Consider the following 20,690-nt stretch of genomic DNA (forward strand, 5'->3'; position numbering starts at 1 on the left):
CACGGTATGGCCTGTCGCTTTTGTATTGTTGGAGGGCGGTCATTTCCATATTCTGCAAATGGGGGTACTGTGCAGGTTGTAGAACAAACATAGGATTCCAGACTAAGTAGTTTCATTCTCTGGAACTGTTTAGACATGTCTTTTCTTGTGTACTTACAGGAGTCTGGGGAGACAATAAAAATCAACAGGGGGGAAAAACATGGCACACTTTATGAAGACTTAAATGGGGCTCTCTTTTGGAAAGGCTAGATGCAACTTAAAACATTTTATGCAAGAAAAGAAAGCATGTGCAACAAGAAAAATATTCTTGTCTTTTAAACTTCTGTACAGTTAATTGAATCTCATCAATAAGAATATAATGCAGGAAAAGGATAGACAGTAGAATCCCAGGGAAGAAAAGAGATATATCTGTTGCTTAATAATTTATTTGCTTTGAATAAACAAGCTAATTTCTCTGAGGTGTTGGTTTAAGAATAAAACTTACCAAAAAAAAACCCTTCCTTTGCTTCATTTTGAAAAAACAAGAATATAAAAATTAAAATTAGAAAGGATGTAAACTATGATCTCATCATAATAATTAATCAAGTCTCCTTAGTACTATACAATTTTCAGCTTTTTTGTTCTATTTTAAACATTTATGACTATTCTTTTCAACATTTTGTTAGAAATAACAGACTTCATGGATTCGTTTGGCAATTCCACAATTAAAACAACATAATTAGTCTTTACAATATATATTACAGCATTCAAATGTTAGGGAATACCTCTTAAGGTAAACGTATTTTATTTTGCCTGTATTATATGTGTTTTAATACATAATGTGAAGCTGTGTAAGTTTAACCTACCTTATGAATAAACATAGACAACTACAAAGTCTGATGTCAATATGAATTTTAATTAAGGTACTTACTAGCTAAAAAACTGTTTTGCTGCATGAGTTCATGAGCCTTCTCCTCCAATTTCTCAACAGAGTCAAAAGGCTGGAAACGGTCCAGTAACACACAGGAAGAGATATTTACTACAAGCTGTGACAACAGGTCAATCTGTTTACTTGCTGAGCTGTTAAGCATCTTGTTCATCGTAGTTTCTAAGATGAGGAAATAAATTTGACTTCCTTAGTTTTAATGATCAGAACAGAAAGGTATGTTCTCAGTTGCACATCCTATAAGAGTAAATACCCTTTGTATTAAAAAAAAGGAAGAAGTTTTAAAACCATAGGAATTTTAGTGTGAACTTGTGGAAGCATAGTTCATGTTTCAGTGGCTTTTATAAGTCTTCAGCTATGTCTTCCCTCAATTTCAGAGCAACAAAAATGTAACAAATTCTAATAAAGTTCTAGAAATAGACCACATCTTTGAAGCTGCAGGACTTAACATTTCCCGATCTTTCCGTAACTACTCACACAAATACAAGTTACTATACTTCAAACATCACAACAGAGATCTTTTTCATCCAGCAATATATTTGCTAGTTCTTTCCTTGACACTGCAAATATCGTTGTATAGGGGGTAAGAGTTTTGACTCGAGCTCTACATTTAAAAAGCATCTGAAAAAACCTACAACCCCTCTATTTTTACTTTGATCCTTTCTATGGATCCAGAATGAATGTATACCTTAAAGCCTGGTTCCCAAAACTGCTGACCTTTGGAGGAATTCAGATCTCCATACATTGGTAGAGAATGTAGAGAGAGTGTTATATTCTTATGTCTGAGAGAACAACCAGGATAGCATGGTCTAGAAACAGTCTTAACTCATCTGGATTTAATGGAAACATCTGAATTTCTCAGGTAATAAACAATATTATAAAACATCCAACACAGATTTCCATCATAAATTTTTCAAGATTCACTTGGAGATATAGGCTTTAAAAAGGATAGGTGATGACCTCATTTGATAACAGTGGTGACAGATAAATCTGAATCATCGATGTTATTCAGCATCCGTATAGGGAAATAGGAAGGTACATAAGTGGGAAAATGCATGGAGTAGTCTGAGGAACAGACATGATTACGAGTGAGAAAGGATAAAGAACACAAGAAAAAAGTTGAGGAACTGATAGTCTAGAACTCAGAAGACAGGCAAGCAAAGACAAGGTGAATTCATGGGTTGAGTGAAAACAGAGCCAAATGTAGATACTTCAAGTCTTATTTACTGCTATCCTTGAGGAAGACAACAAAGGAAATATCTGTGCTGCTACTTTTTTTGCAGCATTAGAGAGAATAGAATATTCCTAACATTAAGTAGTAGGGTTAAGCTTTCATATATATATGTATTCGTATATGCCTATGTGTTTGTGTGTAACTATATATAACCCTATACATATATATACACACACAAAAAAACCCAAAACCACCAGAGATCTCTTTACCAGCTGATCTTTGAAAGACCTTAATTTGAAATCAGTAATTAACCAAAAAACCTTCTCTCTTATGGATTAAACTATTGAACATTTTAGCATAAGAAATACCAACTAGATTGCTGTTTGCTTGGAGTATGGCATATTTAACTGTTTCTGGAAGCAAAATACTGTCTTTCACAATGTGCATGAATTTCGGTACTCTAGTATAGAAATAACACATATATATGAACTGATACAATCCATAGGAATGTTTTAGAATGAACATCTATAGAATTGCCTATCTTGTATTTTTCCCATTTATAAATGTAGGAATTATAAATAAAAAACTCAGCAAATCTGTTTTTACTATTATCATCATCATACTTCATTACATACCAACTCAGCCCTCATCTTCCACTTAGCTTGTTTAACTTATGATTAAGTTACTGGGAGAAAATATTTCTGGTTTATGTAAATCTACCAGGTAGAAGTGCTATTTAAGTAAAAGGTTGCAAGATTAATAAATTGTAATAAACCAGCAATGAATGAATTTAGGTCAGAAATTAGGAGAAGGTTTTTAGTTATCAGACTGTTTTGGTGATGGCATAGTTTTCAGTGGTGATGATAGAGCTATTTGTTTCCAGCTTTCCATATACACATAAAACTATTTCATTTCAATGAGGGCAGTAGAGCTGTAGCATGGAGGAAAGCTGCCTGATTTTTTTCTACCCTGGTTGTTACATCCCAGGTCACAGGTAGCCCTCTATAAGGGAAATCCCTGTGAAAAACATATCTGGGAGAAATCACAGAAGTAGTACAAGAAAAAGACTCAGCAAGCAAGAATCCAAAAGAAGACCCTGCAGCACAGCTGCCTCCCAGTGCTTCTTGAAAGGTTCATAAGGACTGTGGCCAGCAAGGAGCTCACAAGCTCTTGTGGGACAGAGTTTGTATAAAGTTGGCTGCACCCAGGAAATGACTGCAGATTACAGAGTCAGAAAGCAAGCATAGAGGAATAGAGTTGCCTTGCCAACACAAAGCTAGCTTAGAAGGTAAAGAGTTTAAAAAGAAAACCACAAACTTTTTTGCCCTCAGTTAAGTATTTATTTTGTTCCAGGTGAGTAAAACTGGCACAGTAACCCTGAAGAACTGTTTTAGAAATTGATAACTTTGCCAGGTCTTATGCATAATAATTTTATAGGGGTTGGAAGAGTGCTACATCAATCCACTCTGTGTCCCCAACACTTTGCAGCAGGAATAGCAGGGTTAATAAGATGTCACTAAGACTGTTAACCATTTTTATAGCATTGTGGAAAAGTTAAAAAAAAAATACAAACACAAACATCTTGGATTTGAGCATAATTAGAATTTATCTTAATGTGAGGGTAGATGTAATAAACCAAGGGAATGTTTGCTTTAGTTAAAAGAAAAATACATAATCACACAGATTAGGTGACTTTAGAAAACCTCAGCTTTGGATAGAAATAAACAGATTGTGAGTGGTAAACCCAATAACATATATGGATTCGTTTAGGACTTTAATTGGATCCAAGTAAGATAATTACAGGACTAAAAGTAAAAAGCTGATGCAGTATAAGAGTAATGATTAAAAAAAAAAAAACCCACACATAAGAACAGAGGTTTACAGTAACAGCTGCACATGATTATAGACTAATAAACTGAACAAAGAAAGCATACAAAACCAACACAAAAATAAGAGGGCATAGTTGTTTTTCAAAAACCAAAATGACAAAGTGAATCTGTAAATATAAGTGTAATCAAAGTGTAAATGCAGAAGAGTGCTTTGGCACCTTGGACATATCAGCTTGACAAAGGCATAAATGCTATTGCTATAGCCCATATTGATTTGCATTTTTTTATATGATGTTAATTTTCTTGGCCGTATTCCATTAAAATAAAGAAATTCTAGTTTCATAAGCCATTCTACTAAAATGATTTCCTGTACTCACCATCCAAGACTGTTGACCATTTATTACATATTTTCACATACCCTTAGCTCTCATAAAAATCTATAGCTTGAGAAACACATGCACATGTGATGATGTTGTCTGCAACAGTGAAGATGGACCTGATAAGTCCAGAGATCTTGATACCTACTTAATGAAATATTGTTTGCCCATAACCTATCATGTAGCTCCCAGTGTTAGATCCAAACAAAATCCATCTCCTACTCAACTAATATATTGAGATAGTTATATTTCCAGCAGGCCTTGTGGGCTGAGAGACTTGCTCTTTCCTCCCTCTTATCTTTCAAACTATGTGGTTCTGTGTGTGGGGTTTTCAGTTGTATTGTGATCCAGCTTCACCATTAGAGGTGTGCTGTGCCTGACCCAGACTAGACAACAGTTCAGTGATTAAGAAAATCTTCCTGAGATGTAAGGAATTCAAATTTGAGTCCCTAATCTAAGGAGGATATTGAGCCCAGGCTCTTACTTTCTGGCTTGAATTCTGGGCAACATGTGCCATTTTTCTCAGTGCAAGTAAGTTCAGCTAGTCCTAGCCTTCAAACAGAGCCAAATCAAGGCCAGTTTCAAATAAATCTCACATCCTGCATGCAAAAGAAAATCCAAGAACTTCATCTCACATCAACCATGACAGAACCAGCTCAGGAAAGTAGTACAATTTAAGTGAAAAACACTTCATTATTTACAATCTCTCAGGAGCTTTTGTCTGTCTCCTGTGGAAAGGCAGGTACAGAAATCCAATAAAAGCTGCACTTCAGGTACATTTATTAGTTTATTTTAGCTCTAGACTAAAAATTCTTTGACTGTAGAGCAGACTTCATAACCTATATTGCTGTAATGTCCATTTATTCCAGCACTGAGGGCCACACAGCCCCTTTATGGGAGCTTATGGGAGCTCATCACTTCTCCAACAAATGACTGGAACAGATTTGTGTCTGGTTCATAGTTATCCTAACACTCATTGATAACAAACTACACAGATCGGTCCTCTCTACCACTATCCTCCTTTAGAAAGCACCCAGTTCCCTTTGTATATGATGCTATACTACCTGTTACTGGATTTTATCCCACTTTTCTCTCTTTCTGGTCCTCAAAATCATGAACTTTTCTTAAATGACGTTAGACTCTACATTGGTATGGACAATTCCTTCTGGCACATGTCAGCAATCATTTTAATTATCATGCACCTACCTTACTGACAGCAGGCCATATTGATTTTTTGTCACCTACCAAATTCTTCTAAAAGTAACTTGAATTTCCAACATTATCCTGTCTCTTCTTCTCCTTAAATCCCTGTATACCCAAAATTACTCATCATAATCTCCACGTCCTCCATTATAAACTGTTCCCCTTGGGATACCTCTCTGGCCCTGGAGGACATACTCTCTACTCCTGGAGGTCTGACTACCAGGGCTCAGCACCAATGCAGGAAGGGTGCATGGCTGTGACCCAGGGGGACACTGCTGGACAGCCCTGTGCAGATGCCCAAGCCAGGGCCACTGCTTTTCCATGTTGCACAGAACTGTGGCTGGGCCTGCCCCAGGCTGCAGATCTCACCACATCACAACTTGGCTGTGGACCTGGCCATGGACCTGCCAGTCTGGACCCAGACCCCCTACCCACAGGGTGATATCCTGGCCTGGCCTCAGCATCACCCCACATGGCCCCACTCAGCCATGCCAGGGGCTGGGTCTGACCCTGGTTAGTCTCTGCTGATCTGAACCCAAACTTGCCACCCTCTGATTTTAATTGTATCTCAAGCTTTTCTGAGGCTTAAGGAGACTACATGAAAGTAATCCTCAAATAAAAGGAGAAAAAAAATACAGACCCCTTTTGATTAAACACACTGTATCCAATCTCATTTTCTATTTATTTCCATTTAAAGTATATAGATTTCCTTCAAAATCTGCTACAAAGATTTACTACTAATGGAACTGTGGCTACTGGGATTACTTCTCCCTACTCCTTTTAAGTATAGCCCCTGTGTTTATAACTCTCCCACGACAGTTTGCCACTTCTAACTTGTTACCAGATTTTTGAAGTCTTTCAATATTTTGAAATGCAAATTAACCATTCACTCAGAAGAAAAAAGACAATTAGAAATATTTGAGACTAACTGAAGAAGAGAATTTAAAGTCTAGTACTTTAATACTATTTAAGTAGATAAAACCTTCAATTACAAGTAAACATAGCTCTAAGTTCAAGTTAAAGTCTTATAAGCGTAATCAGTACATGTACTTTTATGTACATACCGTATACTTGCATTTTTTTAAAGAGTTTTTCCATGTCAATATCCAAATTCGTTTCTAGAAAGTGCTTTATGAAATTGCTTTGCAGTGCTTCCTAAAATGAAAAGTGTTAGATGTTACATCAGGTTCATTGTCTCTAAAGAAATGTAAAATATAAGTATGCATTCATGCTCAATTCTATGACCAAGATTTCCTGCATAACACTGGAGAAGTCACTTAGCCTCTCCATGTCTTCAGTCTTCCCCTCTTAACAGGCTAACTCCAAATTAACACTAGCAATAGCAAAATAAATATCTTAAAAGAACTGGCATTTGGGAATTCCTTTTACATTATTTTAGCTTCATTACTTCATTTGCCAGGTTCTAAGGGGGAAAAAAATTGCTACCTCTACAAAAGCATCCTGAGATCTGCCAGTCTAATGAATGATTAGTGACATCATTCCTTAACTGAACTTAAAAGTAATAGCTCAATTGATATGTATGGGCCATGACTGGATTCTGCTTTTTTCTTAAAGTAGTAAAAAAAATACTCCTAAAGTGTAAAATTTTCCTGAAGTGTAACAGCCATGCATGTTTTCACAAGTCAACCATGGCAAAACTAAATTTTATTGGGGAAAAAAGGAAAAGGACACAAATATGTAGAATGGGGAAAACCCCAGTAACAAAAATGCTCTTTATTTTTAGTCAGTATTTCCTATATCAGGGGTTTTTTTATCAGTTGCACACATTGTTGGAAAATAGCAAGTGATAAACAAGCAAGTTCCAGAAAATATTTTATTTCCTACAATCTTACATTTATTTTAAGTAACTGCATAAAGCTTTTAGGTGTACTTATTTCCCTTATTGCCTGGTAATACTGGATATAGTGAAGTAACATTGCTTTTAAGTTTTTTCACCTCAGAATTTTTTCAGTATCACACTGTAGGCTCATAACCTAAAGCTAATCTGCCTCTTTTTCAGCTCTTTTTAAACCTGACGCCAGATAGATAAGCAGTTTTACATGTACAGAAATTCTGTCCAGGTGACATAGCAAACTGGAAAATAGGCAGCCCTCCCACAGTTCACCAACCTGCAGCCGTGAGACTGTAAGGACATTTCCACTGGTTTTAAAAACCTCAGACATCCTAAGCCATGTCTCAGAATAAGTCTTCAAGTTTTCCACAAAAGCAAAAGTGAAATTAGCCTGGGAAAAAGAATACATGGAGACAAATGAAGTAAAAACTGTGCACAGCAAATCTTAAAAACGGGAAAAACTGGCATGCTTCAGATCTTCTGCAATTTCTTTCCATTTCACTTTGATAGTCAGCAGTAAGGATATCAATGTTTTCATTGTCCTACTTAAGAAAAGTATTTGTTGCAGTCTCGAGATATCAAGTAAATCAAAGAAAATTATTCCTGCAGCATGTATGTTTTCTACTTGAAGTATCATAAAGACCTCTATTTTGTAATGTCTCTTTCATACAGAGTATCATAGAGATGTTTCAGAGAGACAGGAAAAAAAAGAAAAAGAATAGGACATACTCAAAAGAAAGCCTCTACAGAACTTGTAGGTCTTTTATTCAAGCTACTTTGACCAAATATAAAATAAAAGTGAAAGCTGGAAGCATGGTGTGGGCAATAAATTCAAGTGACCAATAAATCAATTTCAAAATACTCTCACACAGGAAGACTTGAGTATAGCAACATAGTCTCTGTCCCAGTCGAACCTAAGCTACAATTTCTCTCTTAGCCACTAGCAAACAACGACCATTTTTTTCTAGCCTGTTTTAAACAGATCACAAGTATACTAAAGTTTAGAAAACACTGCAGTATCTTTTTGTTTAAATTGGTGTTATGAGTCATAGAAGTGCATTTAAGAACAATCCAGCATTGTTATTATGGTAGAGATCATGACATTTCCCAGCAAAGAGTGTCTGCAATGAGTTGTAAACTCCAATTTGGGACCATACTATTTGCAGTAATTCCAATTGAAAGCAAACAATTTTTGCCATAGTATTTTAAGTGCCTTTTGCTAAATCTCACTCCTAACACAACATAGGAAGACCATTCGTGGTGATTCTTTTCTCCTGTTTGTAGGACAGAAGACCCAATAAGACCCTTGCAGATAATTTCATTTTTCTGAAGGAATTTATGCACTTAACTTCCATGACATTCCCCATTCCACTTTCAGAGAGAGAGTGATCCTAAATGTTAAACTAAAGTTTGGTGTCAAATCAACTAAAAAAGTTCTTCTGTTAACAAACACAGAAACCTCATGGACTGAAATCCCAGGCCTGACTCTCAGGATCATGTAACTCACTGTCCATGCATGATGATGGCAAGCAGAGGGAGACCAGAAAGGCTGCAAGCGTGGCAAACAGCCAAAATAGGAGAGTGCTATTTCTGCAGCCCAGAGCAAGCACAGGTCACACTGGAACACAAGGAGATCAAATTTTTGGACATCATTTGAAACTGTTATATCAAGCAGCTTGTAAGATCTGAGCTCTACGCTTAGTCCTTTTTGACTTGATTCAGAAGAGATGGGGTTTTTTTTATTTTTTTGCTGAAGTCACTTTCAAAGAGCTACAGTAACCACAATGTGCTTGTATTCGACCTCTTTATACAAACTATAGAACACAAAATTACTGCAGCAGCATGGATTTTTGGAAAAGGTGAACCTTATATAATGTATAGGCTTATTTGAAAGAAATTAAAGTCAGCAAAGGTCCTGGCAAGCCTGGCCCTTGAGATTTTGGAAGCTGCAACAGTATTTGTGGGGAATATCACTTCACTGACATGTTGTTCAGTTCTTCCCTATACAGCCTTTACTGATTACAATAGGAATCAGAACGTAGGGTAAGGTGAATGTATAATCTTACACGTTATAAAGCAGCCTCTGTGATTTTGTATGCTAATGACTTGCTGGACTTAGATGTTTAATATAAAGTCTCTTCAAGTTCTCTTCTTCCTAATCAATGAAGGTTCATTAAAATAAATATTCTTGGTAACACCTAGACTGGATATTGCCTTTGATTAAAATTAGAGCTTTCAATATCACCTATGGTTTTGTCTGGATTGAATATGTCTAAGCCTCTTCCTGATGTAAGAATAAATAAAAATGGTATTTTGAGCTTATTGAACTGCCTTTATAATTACATCTTTTAACAGGCTCACAAGTCAAGTGTGCTCCTGCAAAGCTAGGCGTGATAAGTTTAAAATAAGAACTTACACAACTCATTATCAATTTTTCAAATTATACTAGACAAAAAGACAGGAAACTGAACTTAATTTGCTAGTTTCCTTTCTTTCATTTCTCAATTGTCTTGCTACATTTATGTTTTTTATATACATTCTGACTGTTCCAATTACAAAGAAAGAGTACAAGGTTGTCCTAATGTGATTGCCCAAGATCAGCTCAGAATCTTTTGAAATACCAAATAGTCTCATAAGAATAGCTCATCAGTTGCAAAAAGTACAGTTGCAAAAGCAAGGATCAAAGACATCACACATGGTCTTTGAACTCCTGGATGTCAGCTGTTACTGAACTTTTTTGCTCTCAGTCAGCACTACAGCCTGTATCTGTGATAGTCACTGTTATTCTATACAGTAGAACTGTTGACTTCTCAGAAGGTAGAACCAGCAACCTCACAGTTTAACAAAGAATCATCAGTTATACAGTCTTGAAACAAAACAGTCATATTAAAAACTTCAAGAACATAGCTTAGCTTACAAACTTTAATGTTCTTTTTAGCTTTAAACAGCTACTTTTTTTCTTCTAGTAAACAGCTGCCATGTGGTCACATAGTCTAAAGGAAATTAGAACTTCTGTCCCGATTTCAGTAGATTTGGCTGTGTAAGGGCTTACAGGGTTGGGTTTTAGTAGTTGTGTTCGAGGTACCTGGAACAATACTTTGCACTTAAATTTTATTTCTGTTCAAGCAATAGCAGATAGGCTTCTGTAATAAAATAAATTAAAAACCTGTTGAAGAAACTTTCCTACTACTTTCATATTTACACATAAACAGATACATCCATAACTGCTTGTTAGATCGACAGGTTTAGGGGAAGGGTGAAGATGTGCATAGACAGGTTCCTGAATAAACTGATGGAACTTTTGTGAGCTTGAGAATACATAATGAGAATGAAAGATTGTGCTAGAGGCATCTACCAGAATCTTTGTATTGCTCCAGAGTATTAAAAAAACAAACAAACAAAAAAAAAAACCAAAACCACAAGCAAACTTCATTGTTAACTGTATTATTCAGTCTTAATTTCAGTAAAAGATCTATAGGGGAATACGGCATATTTCAGGATATTTATCTTTTCTACACATATTTTTAAGAATGTCATTTTGATATATTAATTGGGAAAATAATGTGGAAATGTTCTCAGTGCATTATTCTAAATATCACTGTAACATAGAATATAACCATATATTCAAAACAATTTGGGATTTTTATCATTTCTTACAACTTATTCTTTGTGGTATTTCCATCTATAAACATCAAGTACAGCTTCATTTTTAGCTGACTAAAAATTTAAAATTAATTATACTCAACTCCAGAGACAGCCCATTGCCCAAATTAAGTTATTTAACAGCAAAGATTGTAATCATTGAAACCTTATTTCCAATTCACAGCAGAAACTATAAAATTTTCTAGTATCTACTACCTATGTATGTGCTTTTCAGCTTAGTTTTTTACTATCTTTTTAGAGTATAAATCAAAATACCACAACATATTCCATTTACACAGAATATAGTTACCATCACATTTAAAGTTACTACAGTCTTTTTGTGTACTACTTACAAGCAGTAGTGGTTTTTTTCTACATTTTAAATTAATCTAAGTTACCATTCTTGCAATAAGTAATATTCCAGGTTAAAATAATACATTTTCAAGATAAATGCAAAATTTACACAGAACACTAATGTGTATTTAAAAGAAGTCATCATTCCTCCTCTTACAGAAGTACCTCAAAGCTAGTCATGAACAAACATATCATTGCAGATAATCATGCTCAAGACAGAGTACCTACCATACCAGAACTGCGGAGACAGCAAAATTGTTGAATAATATCAAGTCACCAGCATCCACAAATATGGCAGCTCTGCTATTTACTGGCCATTCGTACTACTGGCGTTAGAAACATAAACAGGAAGGACGTACTGTAGGTTGGCTTGTATTTTTTTCAAGGCAGCTCAGTGACTCCCTCAGAACAGGCTTTCATTACTCTGGTGTCCCTTCCACACAGCTCCCTATGCTGCCCCATCGGAGTTCCCATCATAAGAAAATGTTGAAGGCAAATGCTTACTTGGAATATGTATATCCTACACCTTGATACAGCATGACACTTCTGCTAATGTGTTCTTTTTATACAAGGTTTAAGGGACTTTAAACAACCTTCTGCTTTTCATGCTGAAGTGAAACCACTGTAACAAGAGATATACTAAGCTTAAAGTAGGAATAAGGTGAGAACTCCAGGGGCAGGGTGGATCCAGTTTTCTAAAAGGCAATTATCCAATTGTTTCTACCTACCCTGAAAAAGTGGACCTTTAAAATGAAGTACAAAGGCAAAATCAATAAACAGAAATAGTGTTTCTTTTGATACTTACCTTTTCCATCACCAGGTCAATCATGTTGATGTTTGAATTGTACAGTATCTTCCCATGTAATAAAGGTTTCAGGAAAGTCCATAGCAAAGCCCCATTAGAAGACTGCAAAATCTCCTGATAAAGCTTCAAGCAAAATGGAGCTGCAAAAACAAAGACAGACTCACATTTAAGACATACAACACAGGTGAAGTTGGATTATTTTATTTTTTCTTTAATTAAAAGAAAATCTTGGGTCATAATTTCAGATCTGCCTTAGCACCATGACAAATACCATCCACCTGTCACTAAGTAACCACTACAGGTCCCTGAATAGAAATTGTTTAACCACATTCTATGATAGTGTTGAGGATGTAGAACTCTAAACATTAAGACAAGAAAAAAAGAATCAGAGTCCAAAGGGCTTCTCACATTTCTGAAAAGCAGTCTATGAAGCCCATCTATCCTAAAAGTTGAATGCTGAGGGAAGTCACCTTAAAAAAAAAGATGGACTAACTCCACACTCTCTGTTCTGTAGCTTTCTACTCCTGCTTAAGAAAGAAGTAGGAATACAAAAGTACCTTCATAAATACAAACTTTTTTATTTGTATAATTTCATAAGAACCTACCAAAAGTACGGGAAAAAATTGGCATGACACTCAACTTCTTGATTTGAAAAATCTAGTCAATTCACTTTTCCACTCCTTAACCAAAAAAACATGTTCCTGCATCAGATGGAGCTATTAATGCATTAGGGTGCATGTCATTCAGAACTAGGATGCAAGGAATATCTTCCAAGATATCCTGCTGCACTTGCACTCAAGTAAAGACAATGAGTTTCCTGTGAGAAACATTTAGATTTTTATGTCCAGTTCATGTGTTTGGGATGGTTTGGTTTTGGTTTTGTTTTGGTGGTTTTTTTAAATTTATTATGAGTAGATTTAGAAACAACCCATTTCTAGCACTATGAGGAATTATTAAATAGTGTCATTAAGTCCTCAAAGAAGACAAATTATTGTACATAATGTAAAACTAGGCCAAAAACATCTAAATTCCTGCCAAAAGTTAAAGAAACAAGTGTCAGAAATGTATCAAGAACACCAAGTTCTTTGCCCAAAAACAAGTTCTTTGCCCAAATTTTTACTTACTTCAAGGGAACAATCATTACTAAATGCAATCATTGATAAATGACAGAAAAGAATTAAGAGGCTCCAAGCTGACCAGTCAGAAACATCAATATGCTAAAGACACAGAAGACTACCTGAGTTTGCTGCAATTTTCAGAAAGACTTTGCAGACTATAGAAACTGATAGTTCATAAGAGTCATGATTTACAGTCACAGATCCTTCTCTAGTGACACTCTATCACTGTATTTTTCTCTTGCACAGGGCCACCAAGGCACTAACAATGTTATTAACGATACTAAAATCAATCAGTGTAAAGTCAAATGTATATTGAAGAAAGGGAGAAAAAGGTGATCAAGAGAACAGGAGTATTAACTATTTAAAAACTTACTTTATCCAGAGGGCTTGCATATTTTACTGCACAATAATACCACAGCTTTGTGTTCACAGCAGAAAGGCATGTAGCAATAAATTCTTAATCTTGTATCTCAAAGATATATTTTTAACACCAAGTGCTTTAAAATTTCTAATAAATATGTCTCTAAGACAGAAATAGTCTTGTTTATTATTTGCAAAGATAGAAAACAACCAGAATCGCTTGTGTCTCATAAACAATTACCTTGTAGCCATAAAACTTTTACTGATTGACCCTCATGCTCCCGATTACAGTGTCAATTGAGATGTCAGCTGGTATATAAATATTTCCATTTTAGAGGGAAAAACTTCCCTACACCCTGAATGCATACATGCAACTTGTGATTGATAGTTTTTCTTACTTGAGTCTTCAGGAATGCCATATTTTGCCTTATTGTCATCCAAGAGTCCCATGATTCTAGGCATGTCGATGAACAGGTTTGCATTGCTGAAAAATGAAGTTTCTTCTTTGCACACTGCCTTGATTACAGACTCCAGGGATCCAACAGCTGAACTTCTGAACTGCCCACCTTGCAAGAACTAAAACAAACAAACAGAAACACAGATGAATCAAAGTTGCTTTTAGTAGCTTCAGGGAGTAGCCCTGGTGTTCTCTCAATATCGGCATCCAAGGAGATTGACAAAATTAGTCTGTTGAAACTGCCTACAAGAATGAGGGCCTGCTGTGCTGGTTTCTGTTCTCCTTATCACCTTCATCATGGAGGGGGGTGGGGACGACACAACAGTAATGCAGTTTTAATTTCCAGGTTAAGACAGTAGTATAGTGTACTACATTAAACTCTGAAACATTAAACTTTGAAAAATACTCTGTATTGCCTAGGCAGAAAAGGAATGAAAATATCAGGACAACTGCACTACAGATTCCTTGATTGTAACGTCAGTTTTCACAAAGTCTGCTCTTCTGACAGACTGCTGCTATGTCACAAAGCACTAGAAACAACCAAACCCATCTTCCATATAATGTTTGCAGTGAAAACAGTTGATAAGAACAAAAAAGATATTCAAATGCACATGCCCTAAAAGCCTATTTTTCAAGTATGTCTTTTAATTTGTTAGATGTGCTTCTAGTTTTTGCACATCTTGAGTCATACCAACATTTCTTATTGCCATTTGCTCATGACTAGCATATGTCTAATAAGGAGAGCGATTGACTACTTTTATGGCTTAAGCACCATCATTCCATTCCCCACATTAAAATTAAATAAATAGAAATTAAAACCAACTTTCTCCGTGCAGCTTCATTTTTCAGCTAACATGCTCAGTTGTAACTGGTATCTCATGGCGGGCTGTACAGGTGCACAGTTCTGAGAGGATATAACTGCAAGGCAACATGCTTCTAGAGTGTAACTGAAGGATGCATTGGCCCGCCTGATAATCATCACTCTTGCAGACACTCGTCAAGAAAAACATAACTAGATTATCAGATATCATTTGAAGACTGCACAACTGGCAAACAGAAAAAGACTGTGATATGTCAAACATACACATTTGACACTGAAATTTATTAGCATTTTTATCATTGGAGATTTTTTTTAAACAGAAGAGTCAATTCTCAAAGAGTACAAAAAGAATGAATTACAGACAATTTAAAGATTGTACTGTTAGAAACAGTTTATCCTGATCAATGCATTTACTGAAGTGCCAGGTGCTTCTTTAGTATTCCTGGAGGAATATTAGAAAGTGTTATTTAAAACTCAGTGTTGGCTGGTCCCAAAATCTGACTTTTTGCATACAGTTTCAGCTTATAGCATAGTAAATAAATAATATGCAGATTTTGTAATACCATCATCTACAGCTCTTGAATGAATCTGCTGGCATGGACTTTACTGGAGGAATAAACTTTATTTATGTACAATGCTGAATAAAAGTGGTTTTGAATCTATATTAGTAACTATTTGCACTAGAAGGATAAATGAGACTTATTTCAGTCAAAGAGCACAAACCTGCTAATTAATTCCAGTTCCAATCAAAATAACTTGAAATTCAAATAATGAATATTTATGCAGTAAGCTGCCACCAACAGACTGAATCTACTTACTGTCTTTCAACTAAATATCCACTGACTCAATAAGATATGTTTTCTAAAATTTGGCTTTGATAAAGTAGGAGAACTATATAGGATGAATGTTCACAAAAAGTTGTCTTTGATCCAGTTTTTCTAGTTTAAACTAGATGAAGCAGGCTTGTAATCAAGGCTGATGAATCTAAACAAGCAGCATCCTACAAAGTAACCATTCAAGTCAGTTGCTCCAACAAATTCATGGAAGAGGAAGGCTGGTACTGAAGATTAGAAAGCTATCTGGAACTGGATTCTCAAATGGAGTAAAAAAACCTCACAGCACAGGGGCTTCTGATGTAATTGGACAGCTGTATGTTTAAAAGAAATATTACGTATAAAAACAAATTAATATGGAGTAGTAATATCAGCTATTCAACAAAAGAATCCTGTAAGTCATACCAGGTTACAGCTCACACGTAAAACTAAAATAAAATTCAGAATCATTACATTAAGAGAGAAAAAAAAAATAAAAATTAATTGTAATATTCCTGGAAAACTACAAGGAGGTTAAAGATAATTCAAAGTTTGATGAAACCAAAGTGCTACAGGAAACAAATGCAGAGAAACAGATATTCTTACTTGTGGGTAGAGTCATAAACAAAACAGTCTTTATTGTATTGAAATTGACAGAATCAGGGGAGGGGTGAAGGCAAAATTGCTGATCTGGTTAAATTATTTTTCAGAAACCTGTCAAATTTAGATGGCAATATTTGAATGAAAAGTAGAAAATTCATCTATACTCAAGAACGGGTGACACAACGTTCCAGAGAATAATGGATATCTCATGACATTTAATAGGGCAAGACATACAATAAGTTGTGAATACAATAAGTAGTGAGCAGTTAAAGGCAAAAATTATGTGAGCAGTAGAATTTAATATGGCCTTTTATTACAAAATATGTAGCATATCAATTCAACTTCACATTTTACAGATATTTTAAATGTATTTCTTGCTTTTCATTTTGTCTTTCAGACAAAAGTCCACATCTATAATTGGCAATTACTTTATTACTTCTTTCACTATAGAAGCAATTTAATTTTTTTAAATCAACTTCAAACTTTTTCCATTAGAATTTAAAGAAGACAACAACCAGTCTTATTCTATGCTGAAATTTTACATATTCTTACTTTTAATAGCTTTACATACTTTATTTGGTAAACTTCCTAGGTCACTGAACTACTTTGCTGTTGGTTATCCTGAAAATAAAAACCCTGGAGGAGGGACTCCTTGGAAATAGAAGAGAATATTTAAAGGTGGAAAGTGTACAAGCAGTATTTGCACTTCAGAAGCACACTTATTGAGTAGCACAAGTTTGGCCACTATAGAAAAGAAGGAAACAAAATAATCAATAATTAAAGGTATGGTTGGAAAGTAGAAGAAAATCCAGTTAAAACTGAAAAAAAGAAAGGATACTTAAAAATAAACAAATTTTACTAGTCTACAAAACAAAAAAAGTTACAGACAGTAAAGCCCTTCAAAACATCAAACATCTAATTTATTAACAAAAGAAATAGACACTGATTTTTTAATCCTCCACAATTTATTAGGTGACAAAAAAACCCAGCAATTTCTCAAGAAAAAATGAATTAACTAAAATTAAGAAAATAAAGATTGTTTCAGAAAAAGTGACCAAAAAGGTAAGATGTGAAAAGGAACAATTCCAAGGTTAAATCTATGCTATATTACAGGATATGTGTTGCCATGGCGCAAAGATTAAAAGTGTGACCAGATGGCCCTCTGCTGTTCAATTTGTTTTATTGCAAGCTTTTTTTCAACAGGACGGACTGAGAGGGTCTTCTACCAAATAAGCAACTTTGTGATTTCACTCAAAAAAAAAAAAAAAAAAAATCTGTTCGAAGGAAAGTCTGATACAAACAGAAATGGGTTAAGGAAAGCAGAAAGGATGTAAGCATCTGATGAAAGCCAGCTTTCATTGTGGCAGCCAAAGAGCTACCGCAAATAAAAGAGGATAAAACCCAAAACTGATATGCACAGAACAGCATTTTACAACATGCCTCTCTGTCACATAAATTAGAAGATCTTGAGAAAGATTCATATCAGTAGGGAAAACAGTATTTACTCTGTACTGTATTCACAAACCAGTTTGTACTGTTTACCACTGAGGGATTTTTTTAAAGGTTTGCAATTTTAGAAACAGATTCAACCCTAAACTTTCCACACAGAAAAGCAAATGCAGCAGGTAATGGCAGAGAGGTCAGCAGGTCATCTTATGGAATTGTACCCTACTAAGAAACGGAAATCATTTTTCAGATGTAATTAATACTAGATCCACCACTGCGCTAGCTGTTACAGATGCCCACACAGCAACTGCCCTTAAAGGCAGGGACAAAACAAATATCCTCACTCACACCTCATGCCACTCTTTTTAAAATGTCAAGAACAATTATCACACAAAATCCTTAAAATGACAGAAACAGAAACCCATGGCAGACACAAGAACTGCACATGCTATCTTGATAAAAACAAAGCAATAGTCTGCTCATTAAAAAAATAAACAATATTAGCAGAAAAAAATGTGGCTATCTCCAAATCACAGATAATACATCTTATTATTATTCAGTAGCCTAACACCATTTTAACTTAGGCTATGACCTTGTAAGTTAACCAAAAAAAAAAAAAAGAGATGACAGAAATAACACCTCAATAGTCTCAAAATTACCACAATGCTTGAAGGAGACCAAAAGAATCTTCCTAGAATCTATGGACTCTCTTCCCTCTAAGTTCTCAACTTTCTGGGACACAATTTCTGTTAGTGTTCCTCCTTACTAAGCACGCATCATTACCAAAGCACCTCACAATGGGAATTAAGTTTGCATATTAAAATCATACACATACCTGTTGCAATGCAGAGATGTCAAGCACACCAGTGTTTTGTACTCCCTGGAGGAATACTGGAAGGTTTTCCATGACATGATGGGCTTTATTGAGAAGCAAGCTGATACTAGAAACCACATCCAGTAGCATGTTTAGTATGTTGCCTATCTCAGATGGTACCTTAATCTTGGAAAAGAAGGGAAAATTGGAACAATAAATTCCAATTAGAAACAAGTTTTAACCTTTCAATGAAATACTCAAAATCATTCAGTACTTTTCTAAAACTGATTATACAATGTCACAGCAAACTCTGTTTAACAAGGCTAATTTTCATTTAACTCCCCACTTACTGTCAAATTCAGCTAAAGAAAAATTCTCTTGTAATGTTAGAACTGGCCTGTGACAAATCAGGAATTAAAAATCCAGAGAACATGTTTATACTTACTAAGCTGAAAAGAACTCTCCTACTAAGATGCTAATGGGATCTGCAGCATCCTGCCCCCTTGGAAATCAGTGTAAATGAGAACTATTCCTTCAATAGGTTCAAGATGCGTAATGTACAGTTTAATATATTAAAATAATTATTAAATTAAATCTAGCAATGACTTTAATTGCTTTAGGAATCATAGTAGACAACAAACTTTCCTGTCACACTCTTCCTCCCTTTGCCTTTTACCTAAAATAATTGTGTATATTTTATTCCCTACTTGACAGCTCAGTTGGCTATTTGCTTTTTCTACTGTGCAAGTTTTGGCATTATTAATTTTCCCTCTATTTCCTTTGTTGTTATATGTTATTTAGATGATACAGTAATACAAACTGATTCATTACCTCTCTATGCATGATAATAAAAACAATATAATCTTATTATATACTTTCAGCTGCTTCCTGTGATTATCTTTAAGTTATCCACCTTTATTTGACTTGCTACTATAATAAAGTCTGTGCTTAATTTTCTTCTCAGCCCTCACCTATTTTCACACATTAAATAAAAAAGAAACTGTAAAAAAACTTATTCAGTTAAAAAATTAGCAAAAGTTCCATAATAATTTAGGGTGAGCTGACATAATTTTTTATGCTTTGCTAGAAATTCATTATGCTTCAGTAGGGATCAGTAGAAAAGCCCATTAGAATAAGCACTGGGTTTTTTCTTCCCCCTACCTCCCTCCACCCACCCACCCAGGTTGGCAGATAATTCAGAAAGTAGGAATCTTTTCTTTTCCTTCTGGTATCTTAACCTATTCTGGGAAATTGTCTTGTTTTTAAAAGTATGTGGCCAACCTGTTTAACTGTGCACACAACATCCAGAATATAACTCATCACCTACAGCTTTAGAACAAAACATTCTTCCTCCCAATGTTGTAACAATTTTTCAATGCTTGTACTTGCAACATTTTATATTCTGTCAATCAATTACCCTAAAAGAACTGAGATAAACATCTGCTGTCAGAAATCCCATCCCATTTTGCTCTACAAGTAAAAATATTAACTCACTGAAAACCCATACTAGATCCCAGATTACATACAGTTGTACAGTTAATACAGTTCTGATAAAGACTTTTGCATTCCCATCATTACAGTTTTAGCACTGCATTATTCTTGTCAAAGTCGTTTGATTTGGGTCATATGGAATATAGGAGGTTTGCCCTTATAGGATCATCCTGAGAGCTGGACAAGCTCCTTCCTGAAGAAGCCACCTGAATTGCCAGCATGATTTCTACAGTAAATAAAACGCATTCCAGAGTGCTATGATTTTTTCCTATAAAATGATTTTGTAATTCTTGTAATGTGAGCTCCTATGCTTTAGCTTCCATGATGCCAGATCAGTCTTTCACACTTAAAAATTAAGTGACTAATTGCATGAACTGCAAACTCTGTTAAAGATTAATAAAGCTATGTCTTCATCTTCCTGTGTTTTATCTAAAGCTTTGTAATAAACTCTTCAGTGATAATTTTCCTGAGGAAGCAAGAAATAGAATACAGTAACATCTACCAACCCAATTCTTCAACTCTTGTGTTTGCTTTGTGGAGCTAAATAAGGACAAAAAATACCGTATGTCCAGTGTTTGCTTCCACAGAGAAAGAACATCTGCAGAAAT

The 20,690-nt window shown here is 35.1% G+C and overlaps 1 protein-coding gene across 1 annotated transcript in view; it reads right to left on the reverse strand.

Annotated features, from left to right (window-relative positions):
• ABCA13 (ATP binding cassette subfamily A member 13) overlaps positions 1-20,690 on the reverse strand; it is a 211,693-nt gene that overhangs the window by 134,367 nt on the left and 56,636 nt on the right. The window contains exons 25-30 of the mRNA XM_056331501.1: positions 18,613-18,777; positions 14,038-14,215; positions 12,162-12,301; positions 7,638-7,751; positions 6,573-6,663; positions 911-1,087 (exon numbers count right to left, since the gene is read on the reverse strand). Of these exons, the coding sequence (XP_056187476.1) occupies positions 911-1,087; positions 6,573-6,663; positions 7,638-7,751; positions 12,162-12,301; positions 14,038-14,215; positions 18,613-18,777 (865 nt within the window). The remainder of the gene's footprint in view (positions 1-910; positions 1,088-6,572; positions 6,664-7,637; positions 7,752-12,161; positions 12,302-14,037; positions 14,216-18,612; positions 18,778-20,690) is intronic.

Source organism: Falco biarmicus, chromosome 3, assembly GCF_023638135.1.
Source record: "Falco biarmicus isolate bFalBia1 chromosome 3, bFalBia1.pri, whole genome shotgun sequence".
NCBI lineage: Eukaryota > Metazoa > Chordata > Aves > Falconiformes > Falconidae > Falco > Falco biarmicus.